Source organism: Myxocyprinus asiaticus, chromosome 2, assembly GCF_019703515.2.
Source record: "Myxocyprinus asiaticus isolate MX2 ecotype Aquarium Trade chromosome 2, UBuf_Myxa_2, whole genome shotgun sequence".
NCBI classification, from domain to species: Eukaryota; Metazoa; Chordata; class Actinopteri; order Cypriniformes; family Catostomidae; genus Myxocyprinus; species Myxocyprinus asiaticus.
This window is the reverse complement of record NC_059345.1, coordinates 17,742,457-17,769,904: the sequence shown is the minus strand read 5'-3', so window position 1 is coordinate 17,769,904 and position 27,448 is coordinate 17,742,457. Positions and strand designations below refer to the sequence as shown.

Below are 27,448 nucleotides of genomic sequence, written 5' to 3'. Positions count from 1 at the left end.
TATGCAATTACAGATTCACAACACATGATTTACACTTATGCAAAGCATTAAAGTATTGCTAATATTTGTTTATTATGCTTGCAACTTGATTTACACCTTTAAAAAACATTCTGTGCACATGCAATTTATTTTTACACTTTCACAAATCTTACTCTGTGCATGCTAATTTTTCTATCACGCTTGTTACTTAATTTACGCTTTTACAAATCGTACACTGCGCTTGCAAATCATTTAGGCACTATTTTACCTTCATAGCTGTTTCATTCCACTTTTGATGCGTATGCCATTTGATATCGCTTAGCAAAAAATGGCAGCGCATAAACGGAGAGAGAGAGGGAGAGTTGGCCAACTCTGTAGTCGTACCGGCGGGAAAAACAGTCACAAAATGACTTGTGTTTTTCACGAGTCTATGATTATGAGCCCAAGTCAAGTCTCAAGTCAATTGTTTCCGAGTCTGAGTCGAGTCGCAAGCCATTTTGTTTTGCGACTTAAGTGCGACTCGAGTTTCCATCTCTGGAACGTTTTATTTACTCTCACCTTTATTAAGACCTGAATCAATACCTAAATTAATTAATGTTAAGTTGTTATCTTAAATTTACCTTGGAGCAAATGTAGGATGTCCTCGCTGATGTTATACATGTTCATATGGGAATGAGGAATGACACTTTAATCCATAGTATGCCCTTCTCAAAATTTATTGAAAGATTTTATTTAAAGAAAGAAAAAACACTGGGATTTTCCTCTCTAGCAACATCGTTTTGTAATTTTTTTGGATCATTTCGATAAAATCCCGCTTAAAACTACTCAAACACACATTACTCACGTTGGATAATTTCGATAAAATCCCGCTTAAAACTACTCAAACACACATTACTCATGTAGGCTCTCATTGGAAAAAGGCAAACGCTTGTCAGAGAAATGGCGGTGGGGCAACAGTTGCTAAGATAGGATTGGTCAGAAATGCTTTTAAGGCAGGGCTTAGCAAAGGGTCAATTGGAATGCCTGTCATTCATAAAATCATACACAACTCCATGCACTTTGATGTTTGTTTATTCGACATTTTGGTTAATATCAACCAATAAGATGGTAATACTCTCTGCTCTGTTTAACTCATTTTACCATGTTTAAATCCATTCTGCAGAATAATGCAGATTTTCTCCCAAGTGGAAAAACTCATTAGATTCTGTCTGGGACTAATTAACATTTTAGGTCCTCTCAATGAAAGAGAAAACCTACCAGTCCCTTGTGTCTTAATCATGGCGGTTCCTGTGGTCACAGCTGTGCTTTTCGTTCGCGGTACGGTTACGCCCACCTGCGCATTCATGCCCCTCCTCCAGGAGCCAGTCTGGCTGATGGGTGCAGTTTTCCTATCAGAGCTGCTCTTATCTGATTCCTCCGATACATCTGAAGGGTTCCTCCGCCACTTTAGACCTGCTTCCATTTTAACCCCACAGTCCAAGCCCCCATCTGACTTTTTGACCTCATCACTGGACCAGGCAGGGTTGTGTTCTGCTGCTGAGTGCTTCTCGGCATCTGTCTGAGGCTACAAAAAAAAAATTCAGTATTAAATTGGCTATATCAAGTACTAACATCAGGTAATAAGGTAATTTAAGTTTTTCCTTTTAAGGCTTTCCTTAAAGATGCACTCAATATTTTTTTGCTTATGTTGTGATAAAATTGCGTGATGATAAGTAGCATTCAGCAGGTAATGTAATGACTAGTTTTGGGTAGATTACTCAAAGAAGTAATTCAATAGAAATGACTAATTACTTCTATAAAAATGTTATCAGATTACTTCATCTAAAAAGTAATCACATTACTAATAATTGTTCTTTTAAGTTACTTTCTAAATCAAACTGTTTATAAATCAAACATTCCTAAAAAAAGTTTAGTTTTCTGCTCAAATTCAAATGTTCTATATTTCATCCTCATTCATTGTCGCATACCCTTCAGCTGTCACAGAAACGCTAACAGACGTACAGTACATATTAATTAATATTAATTTAATTTATAAATATTACGTTAGTGCAAGTAATGTACTTAAAAGTAATTACTTTAACTGAAAGTCAGTTAGTGTAATCTGATTACATAACTTTTTTGACTAGTACTCACCATAGCAACATACCATTTAAATACTATAAATACACAGAAGTTTAGAAGAAGGGAAAACCGAAGCCCAAGTCAAATCTATTTGTATAAACTGCTTATAGCTTCATTTGTTCCACTGTTTTATTGTGATTAATTTGAATGGCATACCAATGACTTTGGATAAAATATTTACACATACTTCTCTGGGATCAAAAGCACCTATTTAGCACTTTACACTATTAAAGACAGGGGAATGTGAGAGTTGGGTTCAAGTAAACAGACAGAGATGGGGGTTCCAAGAGAAGAGAGAAGGAGGTGGACAGACAGAGCAGAGTGGGATGTGTTATGGACTAACGGCGATCCATTGTTTTATGGTATCAGTATAAAATTGTAAAACGTGTAAAATTATGTGGTGTGCATGTATGTACTTTATTATTGTAACATGCACACTCACAAGTCTGTTCTTTGGTTTTACACCATTGTTTACATGACTGTATATAGAGAGGTCCAGTAGTGTCCTCTGTTGGAGCATATTAAGGAATTCCATTTGTCATCAACTGAAGAGAACACATACTACCATACTATTACTATTTCTGCCATATATACAGTATTAAGGTAATGAGTGCCACTACGAACTCAGCTTGGCTATCAACTGGTGGGTTGCGACGCAAAAATGGATCCCAGGTCTCTTCTGATAGGTTTGTGGACAGCAGGGAAAAAAATGCTAAATGCAAATAGTAAAATACAACTTTATGGAATGGAAATACTCTATGGAATTATGGTGCAAATTCAGCTGTCACTTAGTAGAAGCTACGGTAGAGCCAAATTAGGCAGATGCCAACATAACCGTGCACAAAACTATACAACGTAAAAGGACGTATGACCCAGGCTTCAATATGAGTTCCCCTGCAATTAGGAAAAAATGTGTTTTATGTGCTGTGAAATATTGGCTGCCAAGTGCATTTAACCAATTAAATGAAATTTTGCACCATAAACAATTTTGGTACTGTATTGGATCGCCACTTGATGTCTGAGCAAAACCAGTTGGTACAACAGCTCTATATAATTTCACTGTTATTTCATAGTGCCTAGGGTGAGATATAAAATGCATTTAAAGGTAGTTACCCAATATTCAAGCTCTGACACTGAATGCCTCATCTACAGGCTTCAATAGCAGACAAGAATTTTAAGGCACTGCTAACCTCTGCTTGTTCTAGAATCTAGACTTGATTTATATCGTCCTTTTGATAATGATTTTTTGATTTAATCTCTCTTTGGTTTGATGTTTCTATTTTCAGATGGGTTTGTAATGCCTTCCCAGTATGAAATCCTATGTAAATGACAAACCTAAGAGTCACAGAACAAGTAGAGCTAAATTAGGTTCAGCCATGACAGAAACAACAGTTTTAAAAGTTATGCAAGACTTTTATGATATTACCAAAGCACTCAACTGACAAAGTCAGGGGTTTCACACTGGTGTATCATAAAGGTGTGTGCGTGCATGTGAATGGGTTCTCACCTGCCCGTTCATGGACTTACGGGACGCAGCGGGGGTGTTGGCGTAAGAACTGATGGATGAGCTAGTGTTGATGTCGTCAGTATCAATGGCATCACTGATTCCACTGCTGACTGAACTACTGTCATCCCAACTGACAGACAGAGAGAGAGAGAGAGAGAGAGAGAGAGAGAGATTGATACTTTTAAATCTACATTAAACGTTATGGAACTTATTTTAAATTATGGTCATCATGATAGAGCTTTGGCCTGAAAAAAAAAGAGGATAAGTATTGATGTTTAAACCACAGCAGTGCTATATGAAGCACACACTTATTGCTTAGATAGACTGACTTTTAATACTGAACTTGTACTGTACATGATGTAATTGAATCTGCTCAAGGTCATAGTGGCTAACCAGAGCTACTGATCACTGTAATTAACACCATGCTCTCAATATGGGGAGGCCTCTGGAAGAGACAATCATTCAAACCGTACTATGACAACAAAAGAAAACACACATCAACTCACAGGCCACACAAGGGTACAAGTGACCTGTTTGACCTTTAACCCATCTGTTACCAACTGAGGACATAGAGGATACATACGAGCAAGGGAAACTGAGAAAAACAAAAGCTAACACACCGCTGAAACGATCCATCTATCTGTCTATCTAGCTGTCTATTCATCTGTTTGTTTGTCCACATTATGTTAAAACAAACTCCATGGACGAAAGGGTCATTCATACAGAGGATGGTGGTTCTATACAACAATCAATAGTCCAAACTTTTTAGAGGAGCCAAAAAGAGGAGAATTTAAAAATTCTTATGGAAAACGTTTACATTTACGAGTCAGCACACTTTCCTTTTCTTACTTTCAAAGAAAGATTTAGTTTTCCTTTGGCATGACTGCAGACACATGTTAAAAGTAGAAGAGAGAAATGTGAAGTCTTAGAACAGAACACTGATCTCTCCATAAACCCCAGAGAGATTGGCTTTGATTATCAAGAAGAGAGCCATTAACCCAAACTCTGTCTGGACTAAATCTTAACAGATGTCCACAAAAGCTCCTATAAACTGAAAGGTGAAGTCTTGTTTTAGAAGGTCAATCAAAAATCTATAACACATTTTGCTTGGCAAACACCCATACAGAAGGATTTGTAAATTGGGTATTGAATGACACACATTACTGTAACATGTACTGTAGCAACACACAATTATATAATAAATGTAGAAACAAAACACACTCTACCTGACTCGATGTCCGCGGCTGCCATGGATACTAGCAGCCGAATTGGAAATGAGTAGACTGACTTCAGGAAATAGATGCCTCATGATCTTAACTGTTAATAGCATCAACTAAAAACTCTCTTTATTTCTGACTTTATTCCTCCTCTCTTTCCTTAACTTGACCAGCAATCCATGTAATCTCTCAACCATCTGCCTTCTGTTGCTCCTTCTATATCTCCATTTTCCCCTGGTAATCTGATCCTAGACATTTAACCCTGCAGATTGCTGGAGTCACCATAGACCAGGAGCAGAGCGAAGTTTCTTGCTCAAAGACACTGACATTCACACACACCGACACATGGACAAACTGAGCATGAGAAAGACAAAGAAGTGTGTGATTCTGGAGGTAAGAAGCAAAAAAAAAAAAAAAAAAAATTTTTTATAATAATAAAATAAAATAACGCACACAAACACACAATCTCTCTCTTTTTCTCTCTCACACACATGTATACATGTAAGAACCACCCTATTGGGTCTCAGATGCTAATTAGAGATAGCGTTTTGAGTGTAGCTTGAATGAGGGCTTCTCTCTGGCTCGCTACCCTGCCATTACTGTCTCCAGCAACCCAACAGGCTAGCCAGCCAGCCGGCTTTAAACAGCACCTCCACATTGGGTCACCACAGCCTGCGTCTCTCCCTGAGAACCAAATCCTCGGCTAAAAAGGCATTGCTGAGTTTTGCTGGGTGACGTCAGTTACTTTAGCACGCACAGATCTATGACTGCAGTCCATCATTTAAAGTGTATACTTAATGGTTTTTCAGGAAACTGTAGATACATACCACATAAGTCCAAAGTGTCGTATTTTATTCCAGAATTTAGCTTTTGCCTATTTATTAGAGAGAAACAAAAGCAAGTGACTGGAAATTATTAGGGAGACACAACGTCAGGCTCAAACCTACATCAGCTACAAAAGCACCTTAAATTATGTTCTAAATGACTTTAGAAGAAGTGTAAATGGTCCAATGGGGTATTCAAAGTGTATTTTTAACACCAGACACTTTATTAGGAACACTATGGCCCTTATGTGTGGTCTTCTGCTGTTGTCGCCCATACAGTTATAAAGAGTGGTTATCTGAGTTACCATAGCCTTTCAGTCAGCTCAAATGGAGAATGTCCAGACTGGTTCGAGCTGACAGAAAGGCTACGGTGACTCAGATAACCATTTTGTACAATTGTAGTGAGCAGAATAGCATCTATAAACAGTATAGTTATGCTCAAAAGTTTGCATACCCTGGCAGAAATTGTGAGATCTTGGCATTGATTTTGAAAATAGGACTGATCATGTTTTTTACTTGAAACAACCACACTGTTTTTTTCCAGAGCAGCCTGTATTTCTCCTGAGGTTACCTGTGGGTTTTTCCTTGTATCCCAAACAATTCTTCTGGCAGTTGTGGCTGAAATCTTTCTTGGTTTACCTGACCTTGGCTTGGTATCAAGAGATCCCCAAATTAAAAACTTCTTAATAAGTGATTGAACAGTGCTGACTGCATTTTCAAGGCTTTGGATATATTTTTATATCCTTTTCCATCTTTAGAAAGTTCCATTACCTTGTTACGCAGGTCTTTTGACAGTTCTTTTCTGCTCCCCATGGCTCAGTATCTAGCCTGCTCAGTGCATCCACATGAGAGCTAACAAACTCATTGACTATTTATACACAGACACTAATTGCAATTTAAAAAGCCACAGGTGTGGGAAATTAACCTTTAATTGCCATTTAAACCTGTGTGTGTCACCTTGTGTGTCTGTAACAAGGCCAAACATTCAAGGGTATGTAAACTTTTGAACAGGGACATTTGGGTGATTTCTGTTACCATTATGATATAAAAAGGAGCCAAACAACTATGTGATAATAAATGGCTTCATGTGATCACTATCCTTAAATAAAAGACAGTTTTTTGATCAGTCATATTTTGCAAACTTTTGAGCACAACTGTATATATACTGTTTATAGTAGGCTGTGAATCGATTAAAATTTATTAATTAATTAATCGTACAGTTTTCTGTGATTAACTGCGATTAATCATGGTTCATGATACGTTAAAACAAACATTCAAATATAATCATAAATAAATTTACTTTATACTTTATCTCAAAGAACTTGCAAGAATAATAATTTATTTTATTTATTTAAATATGTTGATGTTAAAATGTTCAGTTTTGTGTGGATAGAGTTAAATTAGACATTTCTTTGATACAAGTATACAGTAAGTACATGCCATAAAATCAGTGAACATGCTGTAATTAAAAGTTTGGCAAAAATCTTCTAGCATTTTCCAGTGGACTTTAATAATAGGATCAAATGAGCAGATTTAATTCATATCAAGCTTTATTAGCAAAATAAACTTAAGCGTGCATTGCCAGTGCACTATTATGGCACTTTTCCACTGCATGTTACGGTTTGACACGACTCTGCTCGCTTTACTTTTCTGAGCTTGCTTTTCCACTGCAGTTTAGTGCAGCCTCAACGTGGGTGGGATTATAGGCTGATCGTCATAGTTGCGCCGCCTCTACTGCCGTAGAGCTACTAATGTACACCTCGGCTACTAACGAGAGGAACTTCTGCACCTCGTTTATTGACCACGCCGTGGTTTTGCGCACAGCCATTTCTTTTTACAATTCGAAAGTCGCCTGAACAAATGATACTGATATCACTGTTGCTAACTTTAAAATTTGCGGGTTGATGTCCCATGTCACAAATCCAGTGACGCTGGTAGTGACGATTCTCTCTGACCAATCAGTGATCTGCAGGGTTTTGATGTCACATTTAGTTCTGGCTCAGCTTGCTTGGAACCTCGGCTGAGGTGGTACTAAAAAAAGTACCAGGTACCAGGTACCAGGTACCCCCAAAAAGCGAGCAGTGTCGAGCCAAGTCGAGCCGTACCATGCAGTGGAAAAGCCCCATTAGACACTATACATACCAAATTGAATGCTGAAGTATAATTTGCTGAAGTTTAAAACCCCAAAACTATTATTTTCTCTGGCTGCTCTATCACGCACATGCTGGGTCTCTCTCATGCGGATTCGCTTTTGGCACTGGTTCAGATGACAGTGAGAGAGTGTTTTTCGTGTGACGCGAAAAGATAAAGTACGGCAGCTTGCCTGTATTTCTCCCACACCTGGCTCATCGCTTGCAGGTGAAGTCTTCATTCTACACACAGTAAATCTGCTCCAGGATATCTGTTAATCTGTAAATCTGCTCCAGGATATCATGCCCGGGACATGCATTTCGCATAATGAATAAGAGTGCACTGCTCCGCACAATAAAAAGAGTCGACTGTGTACCACCTAGAAATTTATTAAAGCCAATTTTAGCCTCATGAAGTGGGGAAATCTGAAATTGTAGGAATATTATAATACACATACTGCTGTATGGTTACTGTGCAAAAGTTTTAAACAAATTTTGTATACTGAATAATAATAATTTTAATCAATAATTTTTATTTGCAATAAAGTGTCTTTATTTTTATTCATCAATTAACTTTAAAAAAAAAAAGTGTAGTAAATGTAAAAATATTTGGTGTGACCCCCCCATGCCTGTAAAACAGCAACAAACCTCCTAGGTAAACTTGTGCACAATTTTTCAAGGTTATCGGATAGGTTGTTCCAAGCATATTGGAGAACTTGCCACAGTTCTATGTATTAAGGCTGTCTCAATTGCTTCTGTCTCTTCATGTAATCCCATGATATATATATATACATATTCAGATTTTAACTACCAAAATCCAGTCACAAACAACTGTACACACACACACACACAATCTGGTATCAGTGCAGTAAACCTTACCCCAGGAAAGGCGGGAGTAGAGGTTAAACGAGGCGAGCGTGTGTGTGTGAGTGGGGTGGAGTAGGTTGACTGGCAGGCTTTTGACAAGACTGTTACATTCCCAGTTCGGGGCATTCCAGACCTTTCCATAGTCAGCTCTGCGGTGCGAGAATGACAAAGCTCTCTCTCACCGCTAAAACGATCAGAGGTCGAAAGGTTTTACTGTATATTCTTTTTTCTGTGGTTATAGTTTTCCCCTCTTTTCTCCATTGCATAAATAACAGTATGGTTTATCATTATGTCTCTTTTTCCCTCAGACTTTAGGAAATCCACTTTATTTTGGCAAATTGGTTTGTTTTAATGAACTGATTCATTGCTTTGTTTGAGTCTTCACTCAACAGTGTTCTCTATTTGGTTAAATACGATAGCTATCACTACGTTTTAGATGTTGTTCATATGACTTATGCTTTATATTACAAGTATTCCGAAGCAATACAAAAGCTTTGTGTGACAAAACAAAAAAGTTGCTTTTCACAGAAAATCTTGCCCTTCTTCATAGTTCTCAAATCTCATTTACATTAATGCAAAAAATATGGTGCCTCAAGATGCATTGCACCAGGTTTGACGTCAAGGACATCAAACATCATTGGTTCATGCATTCTAATTGACGCCAAACCTGGCACATCACAAAGATATTGTTTGGCGTCAGAAGAACTTGGAATATAGAGAACAAGTCGTACTGACTACTTTTATGGCCTTTTTGGAGCTTGACAGCACCTGTCACCATTCACTTTCATTGCTTGGAAAAGATAAGCATTCTGCCTAACACACTATTTGAGACCCAAATTATGTTTTTTGCCAGGAAAATTTCTCCTGCCTTCTCAAAAATAAGTACAATTTTGTAATGTTTATGGTTAGTAAAATGTCACCCACTTCACACTTTGCAAAATCGGTTTGACCGAATCTATAAAAGAAAAGTCTCAAAAGAATTATTCATGATTCATCAGACATTGCTACCCCTCTCTCTCTACCTTAAGTCAAGCACATATGCATTGAATTTAGCATCGAAGGTGGACCACATCCCCCAACACACACACACACACACACACACACACAAGTAGTCACACACTCCCTCATCTGCCCAACTCTCCTTAGCAACAGCCCTTTCATCATGGCTTGAAAGAATCAGATGTATTTCTATATGTGAGATGTTTTGCATTTCTCCATGTCCCTGGTCATGAGGTCTGCCTGCTTTGAATGCTTTAACATGCTCATCATGTTGATCCAGTTACCTGTAATGTGTGAAATCATACTTTAATGTGCAGACTCTGAAGTTTTAAACATACAAACACACACATATGAAATATCAGCGATGTAGATCCCCATAACAAGGCATTGGTTATGGCTTATCAATTTACAGTGGGAAGAGCAAAACAGCCGATCCATCTGTTCAATGTATATTACATGATCTCTCTTGCTCTATCAGCGTATATACTGAAGGAATTGTGACATCTTCTCTGTACTTTATGACCCTCTCTACTCTTTTACTATTTCTAAAAATAACCGATAACATGCATGTAAACACTGACACACAAGCAATTGCACCTGTGTGAGCCAGAATTGGTCCACAGCATAAAAATAAATAAATAAACAGCACTAAACTAGCACTAAAACAGTGATGTGCACAGACCTTAGCAAGCACGGGGTGGGAGGATAAAAAAGGGCACTGATTTATTTATCTATTTATTTATAATGAGTATTAATTATAAATTCTTAATTTCTTTGCTTTCTGAGTATTTAAACATTTTTTTGTATATACATACTGTACGCCATTTTTTCAATTTTTTCTTTATCACAAATAATAGCCTATTCTGTTATATTTCTCACAAAAAGCACCACGGTAATACACTTGTTTTTTTATTTATTTTCAGACATGGTCTGTGATAACCCCATGTTTTTTACGTGTCATAGTAAAACCATGGTATTTTTTAAAGCACCTTGGAGTACCACGACAGTATCATGAAATATGAACATGATCAATCATTCAGTGCCATGGCATTACCCTGGTAATGTGGTGCATGGTGAGAAGGTGCGATGAGAATGTACGAGCGCGAGGCGATTGACTGTGCTCCGTGAATGCTACAGGGTCCTTGAATAACATATAACATGTGAGTAAGCGCAGCCTGTGGAGTTTCTGGTACCCCCCCCCCAGGGTATGATGATGCCCTCCTAAGGAGTTGGTGCCCTACGCAGACTGCGTAATATGCGTATAGGGAGTGGCGATACTGTGGTAGCCAAATGGTATTTTTCTGAAAGTGATTAGTCTAATGGCTTATTAGTTTCAACAAAACCAAACTGTGTTTGGCTGAACCAGACAGCTCCTTCAGTTTATGACAGTATTCTATAAAAGACTAATTTAATTTATATCACTGAATGTGATGTGACCACTCCCATTATAATGAATAAATCTGTCTACACTAGTGGAACGTGATGTCGGAAATGCGGTAGCAATCGAGTATTATTCTTTTGATGAATTTACAGCACAATACATGGAGTGGACATTTTATCTGACCTGTTACTCATCTGAGGTAATGGCGCTTCGATGCTCTGGGGTGAATTCAAAACTGAATTTTTTGCTTTCTTGAAGGGCACTGCTGTGGGAGGGGACGCCACTTGAAAGCTCGTTCAAAACAAAAGTTAGAAAATTAATCTTTTCTCAAAGGGCCCTTCCACAAGATTGTTAGTGAAGGGTACATTCATGCAGTAAAGCCATGTTTCCTTCAGAGTACCCCCTTCAAGGCTCTGCAGTTCTAAGTGACTATAGGGCATAGGGAGGATCACTTGCCATTGGTATCCACCCCCGATCTGTTGTAGCGCGCGCTCTTAAAGGCACCTCCGCTTAATTTTCTTTAATACGGCCGCGATTTACAAAGAAATCTCATAACAAATTATTACTGTTATTGTGAGATTATGACGAGATTTTAATTTTGTTTTATTTAACTATTTAAATGTAATTATTAAAATTTCTCCCATTTTTCTGGACGACCAAAATGGCACCTTTAGATTTGTGAACAAAAGGGGCAAGGGGCTTGCGACCCTGCTGCCCCCATTCTATGCAGGTCAGTTTTCCTAAAACCTGCAAATCCACAGTAAAATTCCAGCTTCCCATTTTTCCTGGCTACATATTTATTCAAACAAGCAAACGTTTTCTCAGGTACTGGGAATCTTGACAGATGTGGGATCTTTTTCAGATTAAGAGTCTATTATAAATGCAGGATCTTTCCATTAAAATACAAAAATATTTTGTATCATGTTTACAATAAGACTGCATTTTTTAACATGAGTTAACTCAAACTAACAATGATACTTTTGCAGCATTTATTAATCTTGGTTCATTTTGATGTTACCATATTGTTTTTAAATTAAAAGTTGTATACACTAATATTAGTTAATGCATTATGAACTAACATGAACTAACCATAAACAATTGTATTTACATAAATTAACATTAACCAGTATTGCTGTAGAAATGCTGTAAAACGATACTGTTCATTGTTAGCTCATGATACCTAAAACATTTACTAATGTTAACGAATAAAACCAGAACCATATTGTAAAGTGTTATCAAATATTTTATGAAAGCAAAATTAGATTAATGTATATTATTCAACCGTATGATCATCAGGGACCACCAAAAGAATGAAACAAAAATAAACTAATTGCAAAAAAGACATCAGAGGCTCCAAGAGTACTGAGCACAGAGTCTTTATAGGCCTATACCAGTGCAGTCTCAGACAGGCAAGAAATAGTCCAGGACACCCACATAACACACTCTCACAAACACACACACATACACCTTCAGAAAGAGATGAGAGGCCCTTCGAACCTGGGTATCTCATAGCAGCACAGGTGTGCTGAAGACAGATCAGAGGGCTGGTGAGGAGGAGGGTCCACAGAAACAACGGGAACAAGGATCTTACAAAATCATGTTCCCCTACAAGTATATCTCTCTCTCACACACACACATAAATCTATTCACAATTACCCACTGCACTTGCTCAGATAAATCTAAGCCCTCAATCTTTCAGCCTCACTGACTTCATGTTCTCTCTCTCTCAATTTCTCTCCTATACCTCAGTATTCTACTCAAAGCTAGCCCTGGATTTGAATTAATCTGGATTATCCTAGTACTCTCTAAAAAGTGTACACTAGTGAAAAAACAACCTGAGAGTCGCTATGTCTGCGCTGTTTCCTGAGAGCACAGAGACACAGAGAGAAGTTGACCAGAGGTCAGAATGGGGTCATATGAAGTGCTCTGACCTTAAACCTCTTACACTCAAACATATGTGCAGGGATGTGGCTTTCCCATGGTCTTTGTCATGCTATCTTTCTCTCTCTTATCTATGTTTCAGGCAAAATTACAGACTTGTGTAATGCTTTCCCCTTCTCAAAAAATGAAAACTTAGATTATTTGTATATATATATATATATATATATATATATATATATATATATATATATATATATATATATATATATATATGTATATATATTATAAAGTAATCATAATTAATTACATGAATTGTGAATAATAGAATTTTATCCTGAGTAAAATGAGAGTTGTGAGATCGAGTGTGTGTGTGGTGTGACAAAAGAGATAAATGAGTTGAATAATTAATCGATGGCAACAAAAAGTGTTTATTTTTTATTTCCATTTGGTGTCAAAAAAATAATAATAATATTTTTCTTGCTCCAATAAATTAGTTTAATGTACAATGCAGATAAACTCTAACATTCACAACACAAAACTCACTCCCCAGTCCAAAAAGACTATTTATTTAAAAGCAAAAAGGAAAAAATGGGTGATTAAGAAATAACAGCTGAATTACCACTGTATTACCGTCACTACCATGAGCATGTTAACATACGTATTACCGCATATTATCAAACTATATTCAGTAATCAGCAACTTGGCCCATCCTGATGAACAACAGTGTGAACTACTCCATTATGAAGACGTTAAACAATCATAACAGAGGGTATTTACACACGCTGTAGAAGTCTTAAAGGTACAGTAACAAATAGCCTGTCAAAGTGAACATGTTTACATGGACTTAAGAAAACGGCTTATTCCAGGTTTTTTGCAGAAAGCTTAAGGGATTATGAGAAAGCGTTTTAACACACCTGCGATTTTCCCAGAGAATGTGGCTTATGTGGCAATTCTGTTAAGCTGCATTCTTACAGGCTTCTGAAGAGTGCGCATGTGCATGGAACAGACTGGATAACTAATGTCAAAAGATGGAGAAGCCACACATCATATCAACAAGTAAACACAGTGGAAGAATTCAAAATTTCTGAGAGTACAGTGGGAAAAGCACATACCAAAAATATTGACTACTGTCCCTCACGTCTGTGTATATGCGTTCAAATACATTGGGGGAATCCCAGAGTTTTACATAGGAAAGAAACCCCACTATTGCAGCGCAATTACGCGGCAGGTTGCTATGGAAAGTTAAAGAAACAAACACAGCAACAACTCTGGAATATCTAGAAATAAAGTGAAGCAACAGAGAAAAAAACAGCCAAGTCTTCATCGGATGCCATGTTTGTTATTTACACAAGTGTCGCGGGGAATTATGTTGCTGTGGAGGAAGCTGCTTACTGACCGAGCTGCATGTATACAGGAGTAAAGAGAAAGCAGCAAACACAGTGCATGTAAACCGGAATGTTGCTTTCCAGCCTTAACCAGCTTTCCCATAATAAACTGCTTTTTGGTGTCCATGTAAACAAGCTCAGTGAGGCTAAGACTTCTGAGTGTTTGGTGGAAGACTCCTTGACTAACATTATAAGTGGACTTCAGGCGGAAAATGCTTTAAATGTGTGAACATGTCCCCTTGAAATACTGCAACATGCACACATTTCATTATTACTGTATATCTATGTAGCACCACCAACAGAAATCAAATCTAGTCATCTCAACTAAAAGATGCAATATGCCCTGCTTATTGTACAATGCAGGCATGCTGTTCCATATCGGAGCTGGCATTCCCAATATCGCAAAAAAAAAAAAAAAAAAATTCAGCAGCTTCTGTTTTTGCCTATATCTAGAAGCCTCTGTTGATGTGCTAAGGGTGTCACAGTGAGCTGAATACAGGAACCAACTTAACTAATGTGGTATCTGGTATAGGGATATTAGGAACAATGAATGGGTGAGAGATCAGAGAGAGGAAGAGAACATATCTGCCTGAGAGACTGAGAGAACTAAATGAGTCTCAGGGCATGTTGTGGGTAATTTTTATTGCCGGAAGGTTAACCACAACATCCTTCGAGAATTGGAGAGTCTTGTTCTGAGAAAAAAGGAGGGACGGGAATCATCCAAAACAGAGAGATTCTTTTTATTAAAGGGGAAAATTCCTTGTACGCTCTTACTGTGGTCAAGTCCAAAGGGAACAAAGCCCCCCCCCCCCCCCCAAACAAAATTGCCTGCCACGATGAAATATATCAAAATACAATTATCAAGTATGTAACATAATAGGTAACATGGCTGGATACTCTTTCTGTACTGAACTTTTTCTGTCTTTTTCTGAAGTCTTGCTCATATTTAAAAGCAACATGTGTTTTTAATAAATCCATGCAAATTGTCCCATACAGAGACACACACCTTTGTTCTGGTGGACAGCAGGGAATTCAAATAAAGTGGGGTGGAACTGTGTGTTCACATTTGTGTTGCTGTCAAGATGCCAAATATGCAAAATGAAATGATTATGAAATCACGCATCCTAACGTGTATATTAAACTTTGTGCTCACCAGGCAATGCCAACAATGGTTTTGGTTTGCTAATGTGTGTACTACTAAATTCTGTACATAGTGTAACAGCTGCATGTAAATGAAAATGTAAATGTGGAATATTGTTTGGGCAACAGTCTTATTGTGGTGGTTACCAGCTGAATTGTCTTTGGACGTGCAGGATTGTATAGCAGAATGAAAATATTCATCCACAAATGATAAACTAATACTTTCTTTCCCCTCTAGCTAAAGGACTATGTGATGACATAAAATCGAATTCTTATGAGTGACATCTCATCTGTCCCTCCACCAGCTAAATGACTCAAACACTTATAAATACACATGCTAATTAAATCTGATCTTTTTAAAGGGGGCATTCATGCCCACTCGGCAGGGTTCCACCCATAGCCCAGATCTGCTGCAGAGAGGCTTGTGGTGACAAGGCCATGATTTCGGTTGTTTTCATTCTTTTGAAAGTAAGTTGTGTGTGCTACCTCAACTGAATAGAAGACATTTCTTTTTCTTTTCTTTTTTAATGGAGCGTGCCATCAGCAACAGCCTCCTTCAGAACAGGATTTCCCCCAGTGAAATGAGTACAACTCTGAGCAGGAACTTAATATAGACCTAGAGAAACCAGTCAAACTAATGCAGTTGTGATAGGGATGTATTCAGACACACAATAAAACAGAACTGTCACACTGCTTGAGTAAATGCTTGATGCTGATCCACTGCAAATTGTTTAAGTAACATTTATTTACTGAAAATGAAGTATTTTTGTATTATTATTTATTAATAAATTACTTACTAATTACAATAAATTACTGAGAAGTGAGACAATAGAGCACAACACTGCCTGCCACCGTCTCGGTTCCAGAAGTATTTTTTCCATGCATTTTTTTTTTCCATAGGAATTTTATACAATAAATCAATAAAGAATTGTAAGCCATGGACCAAACCACCAGCTCTGAGGTGAATCATAACATTATACATTTCTGATTTTACAAAAAAAAAGTATTTGAAAATCGTACAAAAATATAAAGGTTAAAGACAAGACTGTGTACTGTAAACATCTTAAAGGTGAAGTATGTCAGTTCTGCGCTAATAGTGGCACCAAACGGAATTGCAAAAATAAAGTAAATACCCCTTAGACTCATCACGCCCTTATACACTCTCTGATTCCCTAAGAACAAACAGGCCATACTAAATATAAGGTGATTAACGGTTTAACGTCGTAACAAACAAGACCACTATAACATATACACACAAGGCAGAAGGCGTGGCAGAGGAATCAGGTCTTCCGATAACATCACCAGATTGAACGGCAGCTTGGTGTGTGGGGGATCCAGCACATGAGGTAGGATGTTTTCTTGTGGTAACCAGTAAGCGTAACGATACATATTCCTAGTATCTTACATATTTATCTGAAGCTTGAGAGTAATGAGCTAACATGTGTGGCAATACCTTGAGTTTAGCTTACCTGTCGAGAAGAAACTCGGCAAGTTTGGAGTCTTCATCGAACCCCAAAAATTCCACCTTGTTAATGCGACGTCAATGTTCACTCAGGTTTTTAATTTGTTCTCTATCTCTGTGTCTTTTAGCAAGACTTCGAATTTCAGCAAAGCAAAATTTTTCCTCTGTACATGTCTGCCATGCATGTTCATATTCTCCCGGCTGAACAGCTTACTACAAGTAGCCCCAAAGAATGCCCCAAGTTCACGCTATAGGTTGAGCTAGAAAGGGATGGGTGGAGATGAGCGGGCCGCTTAAAATATAAACATCAATGTTTTGAAGGCTCGGTGTTTATACTTTTGGAGGAGTTACCACGAATGGCTTATAGTTGTCAATAAACAATAAACTGGGATAGTAAAATGTATTTTGACATAAAAAAAGTTACATACTTCACCTTTAAATGAGGGAATGAACTGCAATCCCATGAAGCATTGCGAATGACATAAATAAAAAAAATATAAAACAGTTGATTTTTTATTTTTCTGGATTTTTCCCCTTTTTCTCCCAATTTGGAATGGCCAATTCCCAATATGCTTTTAAGTCCTCGTGGTCACATAGTGATTTGCCTCAGTCCAGGTGGTGGAGGATGAATACCAGTTGCCTCCACATCTGAGATTGTCAACCTGTGCATCTTATCATGTGGCTTGTTGAGCATAGCACGTGTGGAGGCTTCACACCACCCACTGCGGCATCCACGCTCAACTCACCACGCGCCCCACTGAGAACGAACCACATTATGGCGATCACAAGGAGATTACCCCATGTGACTCTACCCTCCCTAGCAACCAGGCCAATTTGGTTGCTTAGGAGACCTGGCTGGAATCACTCAGCATGCCCTGGGATTCGAACTAGTGAACTAGTGAACCCCAGGGGTGGTAGCAAGCGTCTTTACCACTGAGCTCAAGGCCCCAAGATAAGGAATCAAGTTGTTGACTTTAAGCCTAGAATCAATATATTTGAAGTATATTGTAAACTATTGAAACACACTATATACAAATATATAAGTAATTTGACCAATTGCATCATGGGAGTGGGCGATCACTGCAGAGCTCTTTTAGCATGCTTTGCTGTAGAAGTTTTTCTGATTGGTGGATCTGACTTTGCTGGATCATGGGTAATGTAGTTCTTCACCACAAATTTTGCTATCAAACACAATTTTTTAAAAATGAAGTTGAAGAAATGCGGATTGATGGCTTCAACAGAAGCATATACCATGCTTTAACAATCTCTGAGCTCATGGTAGGTCTGTTTCTTAAAGGTTTCTAAGTTATTGTTAAAAAATTTAAATGAATGGGAGAAAATGAATGGGATTTTTCCTTCTGGACCCAGACTGTTGCACTCTATGTTATCAAGACTTGATGCTGTCTGGATTGGTACCTGCATACCGATAAGCATGTGCATATGAGGGATGCTTCAACAAAAGCTATTCAATAACAAAGAACTCTAAGTAGAAAACAAAGAACATTGAGCAAAAAACAAAGACTAGCAAGTCATTGTGTGCACAATTGTGATAGAAAGCTCATACAATTCATGTGCACTAAAAGCAGCATCATTATAAATTTAGAGCAGTGACATAGTGGCATTGGTATTGATTGTGATCAGGAGAATGAATAGGAGAAGGGACGTACCTGTCTGCGTCTCCCTGTCCTGTGGCATTGCGCTGTAGAGTTTCCCGTACCATTGCCATGCCATCCGGCAAACGGTTTAACCGTCGAGTATACAGACTTAAACCACCATCCGTCATGTACCTGACAGAAAAGAGAGAAACAGAGCATGAACTCCATTCTTTGTAAACACATTCATTTCGTTGCTAAACGTAAAAGTAAAAGAGCAAATTAAGAACACTCAAAAAAAAAAAAAAAAAAGGAAAAAAATGAAACCATATGTTCACAGACTCCGTTTAAGCACTGATAAATCAAAAGCACAGGGTGGGAGCTTTCATGGATTTTGCAATTTGAAAATATCTACAGGACTGATGTGATTAATCAAAAACAAAGCACTAGATAACAGCTAAAGATTTTAATAAATAACAATAATATGTAATTCAGAATTCCACACTGACACATTAATTGCCTTTTTTAATGTGGTGGTAATGATCCATTTTGATGCAGAAGTCAATATGAAATACAAACTGTAACTGCACAAATTCATAGCAGTGCTCCTTAATTTGCAGCACCAAATTTTGCGTACTGATACTGAAAAGACTGTTTTACTAATAAATGAAATGACACAAGTCATTAAGGAAACTCAGCTCAGTCTTTGGTCTTTCTGATTGTTTTTTGGGAAAGTGGGATGTTCAATGAGAAAGATCAGCAGCAGAACTAGTAACTGGCAACTCAGTCTAAACTAACCGATGAAACTTTCAGCTAATATTGAACTCATAACATTCACGCCTCCGCTGGTTTAGATCAGGCAACAGGAAGTGTGTGTGAGAGAGAGTCAGAGGGTCAGTGGGGTCAATGATTCAAACTCATCCAGTGTTGTCCTAATAAAGGGAAAAAGATCCATCAAGTCTTTAGACAAGACTTCACATAAACCATGGCTGGTGATCACACACACACACACACACACACTTTTTAATAGAATCAATTTTCCAATTGAGGACATCCTAGAATGTCTTGAAAGGGAGGTTTTGCAAGATTTACTTCTCATTGGGGGACAACAATTTTTGTCCAGAAACTAAAACTGAGTACTTTCTCAAACACACACTTTAATCTAGCATTCTTTCACCCATATAAGTCTATTAGGTTTATGCAGGTGAAAAGGCCTCTCGGAGAAAAACACACCCTCACATAACTAAAACAAAACCGGATACTCTCCCAAATATTTGCCCTGTCAACATATTCCTCGCTGTTAGCAGTCAGTCAATCCCCTATGGTTCCCACTGGACACTGGAATACAATCTTCAGTCTTCAGGCTTATTCAAGGTAAGGTGTCTGTTAGTGTAAGTTTGTGAGTCAGTACAGAGCCTCTTTGTGTAAATTCCTGTCACATTATATTGAGAACAAGCTGTTGGAATACTGTGGGTTTACAAGTTGCCAAATATCTCCAGACAGCCAATGGTGCAACAACATCTCCGCCCATGAGTGCATGAATCGCCTTTACATACCACCAACTTTCAATTTCTCTCCTCATTGATGAGAGTACATGTATTGATGGATATAATCAAGAAAGAAAAATTGAAAGTATAAAAGTTTGTAGTCAAAGTAAAATGCTGTCTCTGTGTCACAATTAGTAGTACAGTAATGTTATACTTTTAATATTTAATTAAAAGTATAACATTACTGTACTACTAATTGTGACACAGAGACAGCATTTTACTTTGACTACAAACTATATATATATATATATATATATATATTTTTTTTTTTTTTACCATTAATTAATTTAAAAATTTCAAGGTCCAAAAATTAAGCTTAATTTTCTATATGTAATTTTTTTTTTTCCTTGTTGATTTTGGGGTGAAATATTTCTGTTATATTGATAGTTTTATGATATTAACCCAAATATATCATGGTATACCATGGTATGTGTAAAAAAAAAAAAAAAAAAAAAGTGGAATATTTTAAGTGTAACAGTGATTAAAACTACAATTTGGTGCTATTACGAAAAAACTGGGTTACACCAAGAAGAAACAAACTTCAAACATCCTCTAAAAATTAATAAAATCTCTAACATTTATTTTTATTTTTAAAAGCAATAATGTTGACGTGACAAAGCCAGGCTTACAACAACGGCAGACGTACCTTTCACTGTTAAACTTCCATCAGATGTAGATCCATTCACCAAAACACATGACTGGCCAACTGAACAGGTAAGAACCTAGTAATGGTTTGAAATCTCCTCTTGATATACACTTTCTACTATGTGTTTGTGTTAGTACTATAAATGTTTTGCATGTGTTGTTCTTTATATTATTGGAATTCAGTCTATGCCTCTCCGTTTCTATTGTGTGTGTGTCTGGCTGAAATTTGTGCCGGTATGCTGGACTGTTTAGTGATGAGGGAGGAGGCTAAAGCAGCCACCCCCTTCCTCAACACACACACACACATCCTCACCTAAACACAATCTCCCACCCGTGACCAAAATGGACCAAGAGAGCCTGGAGGGGTTTTGGGAGAGGGGTAACACATGAAGAGAAGAAAGAGGGGAGTGAGAGAGAGAGAGAGGGATCAAGAAAGAAAGTTCAGAGACGAGAAATACCTCCAACACTAAACTAATGCCATATACGTAGTTTCAATGTTCGAGTTTGACATTTGAGGAGAAGAAAGAATGGCGACATTAAAGGTGGAAAAATGGCTCTATAGTATAAGATAAGGAAAGAAGGTAGAGACTGTCGGTGGAAAACTATAGTGCTCGGAAAGATAGGGAGACGTATTCGTTTACATTACATGCCGAACATTAAAATAAAAAAATATGGAAAATAAAGTATGACAGAGACATTGGAAAGGGCAGAAGAAAAGTGGGCTTTTCACGCATGTATAATACAGAGGTCTGAGGACAAGGCATATACTCAAAGATTTAAAAATAAACTGCAACTGAATAAATACAATTTAATATAATAGTTCCAAAATCCTGTGCATGACTTCCTTTCAGCTTAAACACAAATGCGAAGTGTCTTCCTTGCTTTTTTGCCCTTTTCCAATCAAAACCACACACACATATGCAAGTTGTTAACCTTTTTATGTTTTGCTTTACGTAAAATACTGTAGCAATGGTAAACTATGTGAATACTTCCAAAAAAAAAAAAAAAAAAAAAAAAAAAGATTCTTGAGGTCAGCTAAAGCATTTCAAAGATTGAATTGGTTATCATGAAATTGCAGGTTTGTAAACTCACACATTGGAAACTATTGTGTGTGTGTGTGTGTGTGTGTGTGTGCTAAACTATGTTTTATTAAAAATGCAGAAAGTTTTCTGTGTGGGATAGGGTAGGGTTAGGGTTAGGGAATAGAATCTATAGTTCGTACAGTATAAAAATCATTATGTCAATGTAGAGTCCTTATAATGATAGCTGCACCAACATGTATGTGTGTGTGTGTGTGTATAATCAGTGATAGTATGCATGACCTGACAACTAATTGTTAATGTTTGGAGAGGCCTTCCCTAGTGAAAAAATAATATACTTAAGCACACTTTATTCTTGGGTGCTTCAGGATACTAAAGTGTATTGGTGGCAGACTATAAATTGGAATACTTAAAGTCTGCTAAATTTGAACAACTAATTTTGTACTTAATGCACTTTGTTGTGCTAAAATGGAAATATTTCAAGTATACTTTAGTACACTTTAAATATCTACCCTTGTATTTAATTTTTAAATACACAGTGGCATTACAACTGCAACTATAAGAGTGCTGGACATATATTAATGATATACTGATAAAATATTGCAGGCCCACACCACAACTAAATTTCGGCTGGCATTAATTTAATATATATAGCTCTGCCGCTTTAATTCATTGTATTATACAGTTGGTACTATTGGGAAAAAAGTTGGAAGACCAAGCATAGTGAGTCTTCAACCACTATCAATTAACAACAATAATACTTAAAAATTCACTGCAGACTGTCTTTCATCGATTCACACTGGATCACACCTATCTCAAAGCAACACTAATCTCACCCAGGGTAACTAAAAAATAACCCCTTTTCATAACATAAAACGACACATTTAACATTAAGCTGAACTCGAAACATAACTATAACTCCAATTTCTTTTAAATGTTAGTTAATAAAAAACACCAAACAGTCGCCAAAACCTACTCAGACCTGCCTCATTAATTATAAAAACACAACAGCCAATAGCAAGATCCCAAGCAGAAACACCAACAGACGTTACAGTATATTCCTGGAAAGGACTATAATTCTCTGTAGTTTTAACACCTGACATTTTATTAAATTAGGTAAACGTGCCATTTAGCCCTTTGCACTAAGAAAAGTTAAAAAATGCAGACATCTGATTGGTCCATCTTATTACTGATCAACAAAGGCCTCTGGCTTACCTCTTCATGTTACACAATGTCGAATGCAACATGCTGCTTTAAAAATGGTATAAAACACAGAGCATACTGTACTTGCGGAAAGCTGATGAATGCAAATACAAGCAACAAAAGACTGTCTGATTGAGACTGATTTAATAGATACATAAAGAGGAGGAACCCATACACACGATCCTGCTGTTGAACCAATTCAGTGTTCCAGTAGTATCATCGTCAATGGCTTAAAAGACAGCATTTCATTTTGTTGAAATATAAATAAAAATACAAATGTTAGAGCAGCAGTTTGTGTGAACTGAAATTAATGACAAGCACATAGTCTCTCTCCACGTAAACAGACTGAAATCTTTTTAGTTTGATTGCGTCAACATTCGGACTGTGTAAGGGGACAGTTTTTAACTAATATTTTTGTAGATAAATAAATATAATCACCGTGATTTGGAAGCTGGTCCAGTGTACATTGGGTGTACAACACACTTTGCATACTGACTATTTAATGTTGATGTGATGATGTCACAACCAGCCAATTTGTGGCCTACCCACTTCAAAACTGGTTCTGGTGCAGTGACTGCTGCACATGTAAATTATGTATTACTCTTGTGTTTTAAGGAATGTGCATAGTGCAATTAAAAAAGTACTCAAAATAATGTTTTAATTATAATTTTTAAATTAATAGGTTTCCAGCATTAGTAACCTCTTGTGTAAGACATCCAAGTTACAGAATAAGACAGACAAATAAAGAGTTAGTTCTCAGTTCATATGATAACAGTATGTTGAAATGCAAATGAAATATGCACTCCTAAAAGCTCTCAGAACAGACATGGTGTAACGTAAAATATACAGTATATATATTAGGAAAATATTAGTCATATTACCAGTAATTTTTGTGATAATCACTTTTAAAACTGTTCAAACAAGTTGTAGATTCATAAAGCAAGCTGTAGATGGAAACAAGCACCAAACCAGTGAACTTTCTTAAAGTACACTATATTTGAATTTAATGCATACTTCTGCTAAATGCATTTGTAAAAGCTTTACTACTTTACTACTTCATTTGTAGTGAAAAAAGGTTTCTCTGTGTGCATTTGAAGAAAGCATAAAATAAGTGTAATTCCATGCTATTTTCAATTAGTACATAGATATGTTCATGTATTTGTAGTATACTTATCATGAAATAAATGCATTTTAAATACAATTTGGTATATTACTTTTTCACTGGGGTTTGCATGTGCATTCTGACCTATTGGAGCAAACCATTTGTTTGTGGACAAAAACCAACACAAACACTGGAAGACTGAACAAACTAAAAGCCCTAAATTCCCTCAGCCTGAGTGAGACTATGGTCAAACTTTAACCAATCTTCTCTACCACAGATGGCACACTTTCTTATTTTAGATGCATCTTTACTTTACTGGAATATCAGGAGCATTACATGTGTCGTAACCACAAAGTCTAGTAGCCTGGACTGAAAAAAATAAACTCTTTTAAAGGAATAGTTCACCCAAAAAGGAAAATTCTCATAATTTACTCACCCTCATGCTGTTACAAAGCTATAAGACCTTTTTTCTCATGTGGAACAAAAAGGAAGAAAGTTGAATGAAAATTGTGGTCCGGTTTTGCAATACAATGGCAGTTGATGTGTAAATAAATAATGAGTAATGAGTAAATAATGCAGAATTTTCATTTTGGGGATGACTATTCCTTTAACCAATATTTGCTACCACAAATGGCACACTTTAATTTCTAACATTTCTATCTTATTTTAGATTAATATTTACTCGCTGAAATGTCAGTAGCCTCATATAGTACATGTTGTAACCACAAAGTTTAGCAGCCTGAACAGAAAAAAAATATTATAATAAAAAGTGGAGAACATATCAATCTCAGCATGATGCAGTGCATATGATGTAATGTCATAACCCTGAAGCTCCATTGTTAAAGTCCTGTCAAGAACACAACAGAGGAAGCAGATCATATTGGGTTAACCTGTACGTTCAGCCTGGGGCGACATCCATGAAGGTTTTTTACCAATCAGTCTTGCTTCTGACTGGACTGTGAAATAAGTCACTTTGAGACTTCGGAAATCGGACCCAATGCCAGAACCATGAGAGCCTCTTTACATAAGGGGTCTGGTTTAAACTTGATAGAGATGTGCTTCATTTTAAGAAGATCTAGAGTATACCCCCATTAGCAATCTCACTTTCCCTAACAATACCTCAATGCTAATGACATCATCTATTGTGCAGAGAAGCCTTTGTTAAATAGATGTTTATCAAAGCACACAGGAGATTCCTCTGGGCCTTTTAGGTAAATGACAGGGTTAAGGGTTCGACATTCAAAATGTCAAAATTGTGAAAGCGAGGAAGAGTATGTATGAATGTGCATTCATATAACAGGATGTTGCCGTCTGGATTTTGTCGGACGTTTATATGGTAAATGAATAATCATTTAAGTAATCGTTATTTTAAATCTAGACACGAAGGTTTAAAGCCATATATAATTACAGCCTGACACCTGGCCTGTTCTCTATAATCTGGTAATGTTAGAAGCACTAGAACGTTCTGTAGCTCTCAAACCTCACAGGAAGAGTGTGATGGAGGGAAATAATAACAGAAAGGGTTTAAATTGCACACTATCACAGCCAAGGTATGCAAAGAACTTGTTTGTGCATGAAGGGGTTGTTAAATCACTGTCAGATCACTCATTCAGTCTGTATACTCAGTACATGAGATATCAAATGCTCATATAATCAGGGTTATGAGGGTTACTTTTGAAATGTATTCCACTACAGATTACAGATTACATGCTGTAAAATGTAATTTGTAACATATTTTGTTAGATTACTCAAAGTCATTAACGTATTATGAATACTTTGGATTACTTCTTCAGCACTGGTAGATTTTTTCACTTGTTTTGACTATTAAAACTCTGCCAGTACAGTAAGACAAAATACACATGATAAAAATACATTCTCTGAAAAACCTAAATATCTTATGCAGTGTTGTTTCTAAAAAAAGATAAATCTAATTGATCTTGTTTTAAGGATTTTTTGATATTTTTACAGGAAAATAATACAAAAATTATTATCAAGAATATGATTTTTGCCCTAATGTCAAAGGTCTTACTAGAAAAAAATAAATTATTATCCAACAAAAAAATATGACCGTGCCTGGTAACATGTGCATGTAAAATGGCTAGAAATAGCATTTTAGCTTAGCATAAAGCTGACAATTTACACAAGGTTTATTTCTATTTCTTCTGCTCCAAACTTACTTCAAACTTCAAGCTCGTATAAATGTAACACATCATAAGAAAGTGTTTCACCGCTGTTCAAATGCACTTTGGATCGCATCATTTATATATGTACATTTTTCCATCTGAAAGGACTAAATATTAAATTAAACAAATGACGAAAAAATGCAAAGTAATCTCTTCAGTAATCAAAATACTTTTTGAATGTAACTGTATTCTAATTACCAATGATTTAAATTGTAACTGTAGTGGAATACAGTTACTTATATTTTATATTTTAAATATGTATTCCCGTTACTTGTATTTCGTTAATCCCCAATCCTGCATATAATACACTGAAGACCCTTTTATTCATGCCCAAAGGGCCAATGGCCCAAGGTGACAGTTTTTATTGTATTTAATGCCTTCACCTGCTTCTTTAGACGTCATAAATCTGATGTCTGGCATACGCCTCTTTAAAACCTGCCCATGAGAACTAAAATAATGTTATCAGATTCGGTATCTGCCGGTAGGTTATTGGATTTGATTAGATATTAGAAATTATGTAAGGTTTGTTCAAGTTTTTACTAATATTCCTTTGTATGGTAAAGTGCTTCAGAGTGGTTGCAATGGAAATGTTTTACCCATTTATGATTCCCAAATGAAAACTTGTTAAACATGAGAAAAGGGCTAGCTTCTCTATGAATTACTATACTGTAAATACAAAACACTATTGCCCTCTAGTGGTTCCACAACACTAAACACAACACTTTAAATGTCCACATTCAAATATTTACTGGTCTCATTGCTGTGAAATCTTATGAAAATGAGGCTTCTTCTGACAATAAGAGATCTTTAAAATCTTTAAAAGATAAAAATAAAATAAAAAGATAAAAATAAAATCTTTTAAATATTTATAAAAATGTAATGACCTTGACACTCATGAGGGTCCTCTATGTTTTATGGTTTTCTTGTAGCATGACAAAAAATTATAATAAGCATGTTGGTTGCACCACCTGATTTGACAGATAAAAGTTTTCCAAATAATAATATTTCAAAACAAATTTGTTTCACTGATTATTTTTTTAAATAAATAATAATAAAATATTATTTCAAACTACTCATGCCAACATTTTCTTTTTTTTTTCTTTTTTTTTATAAAGTTTCAGCGTTTAATGAGACTTTTTATTTACTGTCTTTATACTACATTTTTGACATTTACTCACCCTCATGCCATCCCAGACATGTATGACTTTCTTTCTTTTGCTGAACACAAATAAAGAATATTTAGG

General features: G+C 36.6%; 1 protein-coding gene across 1 annotated transcript in view; it reads right to left on the bottom strand.

The window, feature by feature from the left end:
- Positions 1 to 27,448, bottom strand: part of LOC127413258 (neuron navigator 2-like) — a 117,314-nt gene that overhangs the window by 41,648 nt on the left and 48,218 nt on the right. The window contains exons 12-14 of the mRNA XM_051650238.1: positions 18,560 to 18,679; positions 3,608 to 3,737; positions 1,237 to 1,543 (exon numbers count right to left, since the gene is read on the bottom strand). Of these exons, the coding sequence (XP_051506198.1) occupies positions 1,237 to 1,543; positions 3,608 to 3,737; positions 18,560 to 18,679 (557 nt within the window). The remainder of the gene's footprint in view (positions 1 to 1,236; positions 1,544 to 3,607; positions 3,738 to 18,559; positions 18,680 to 27,448) is intronic.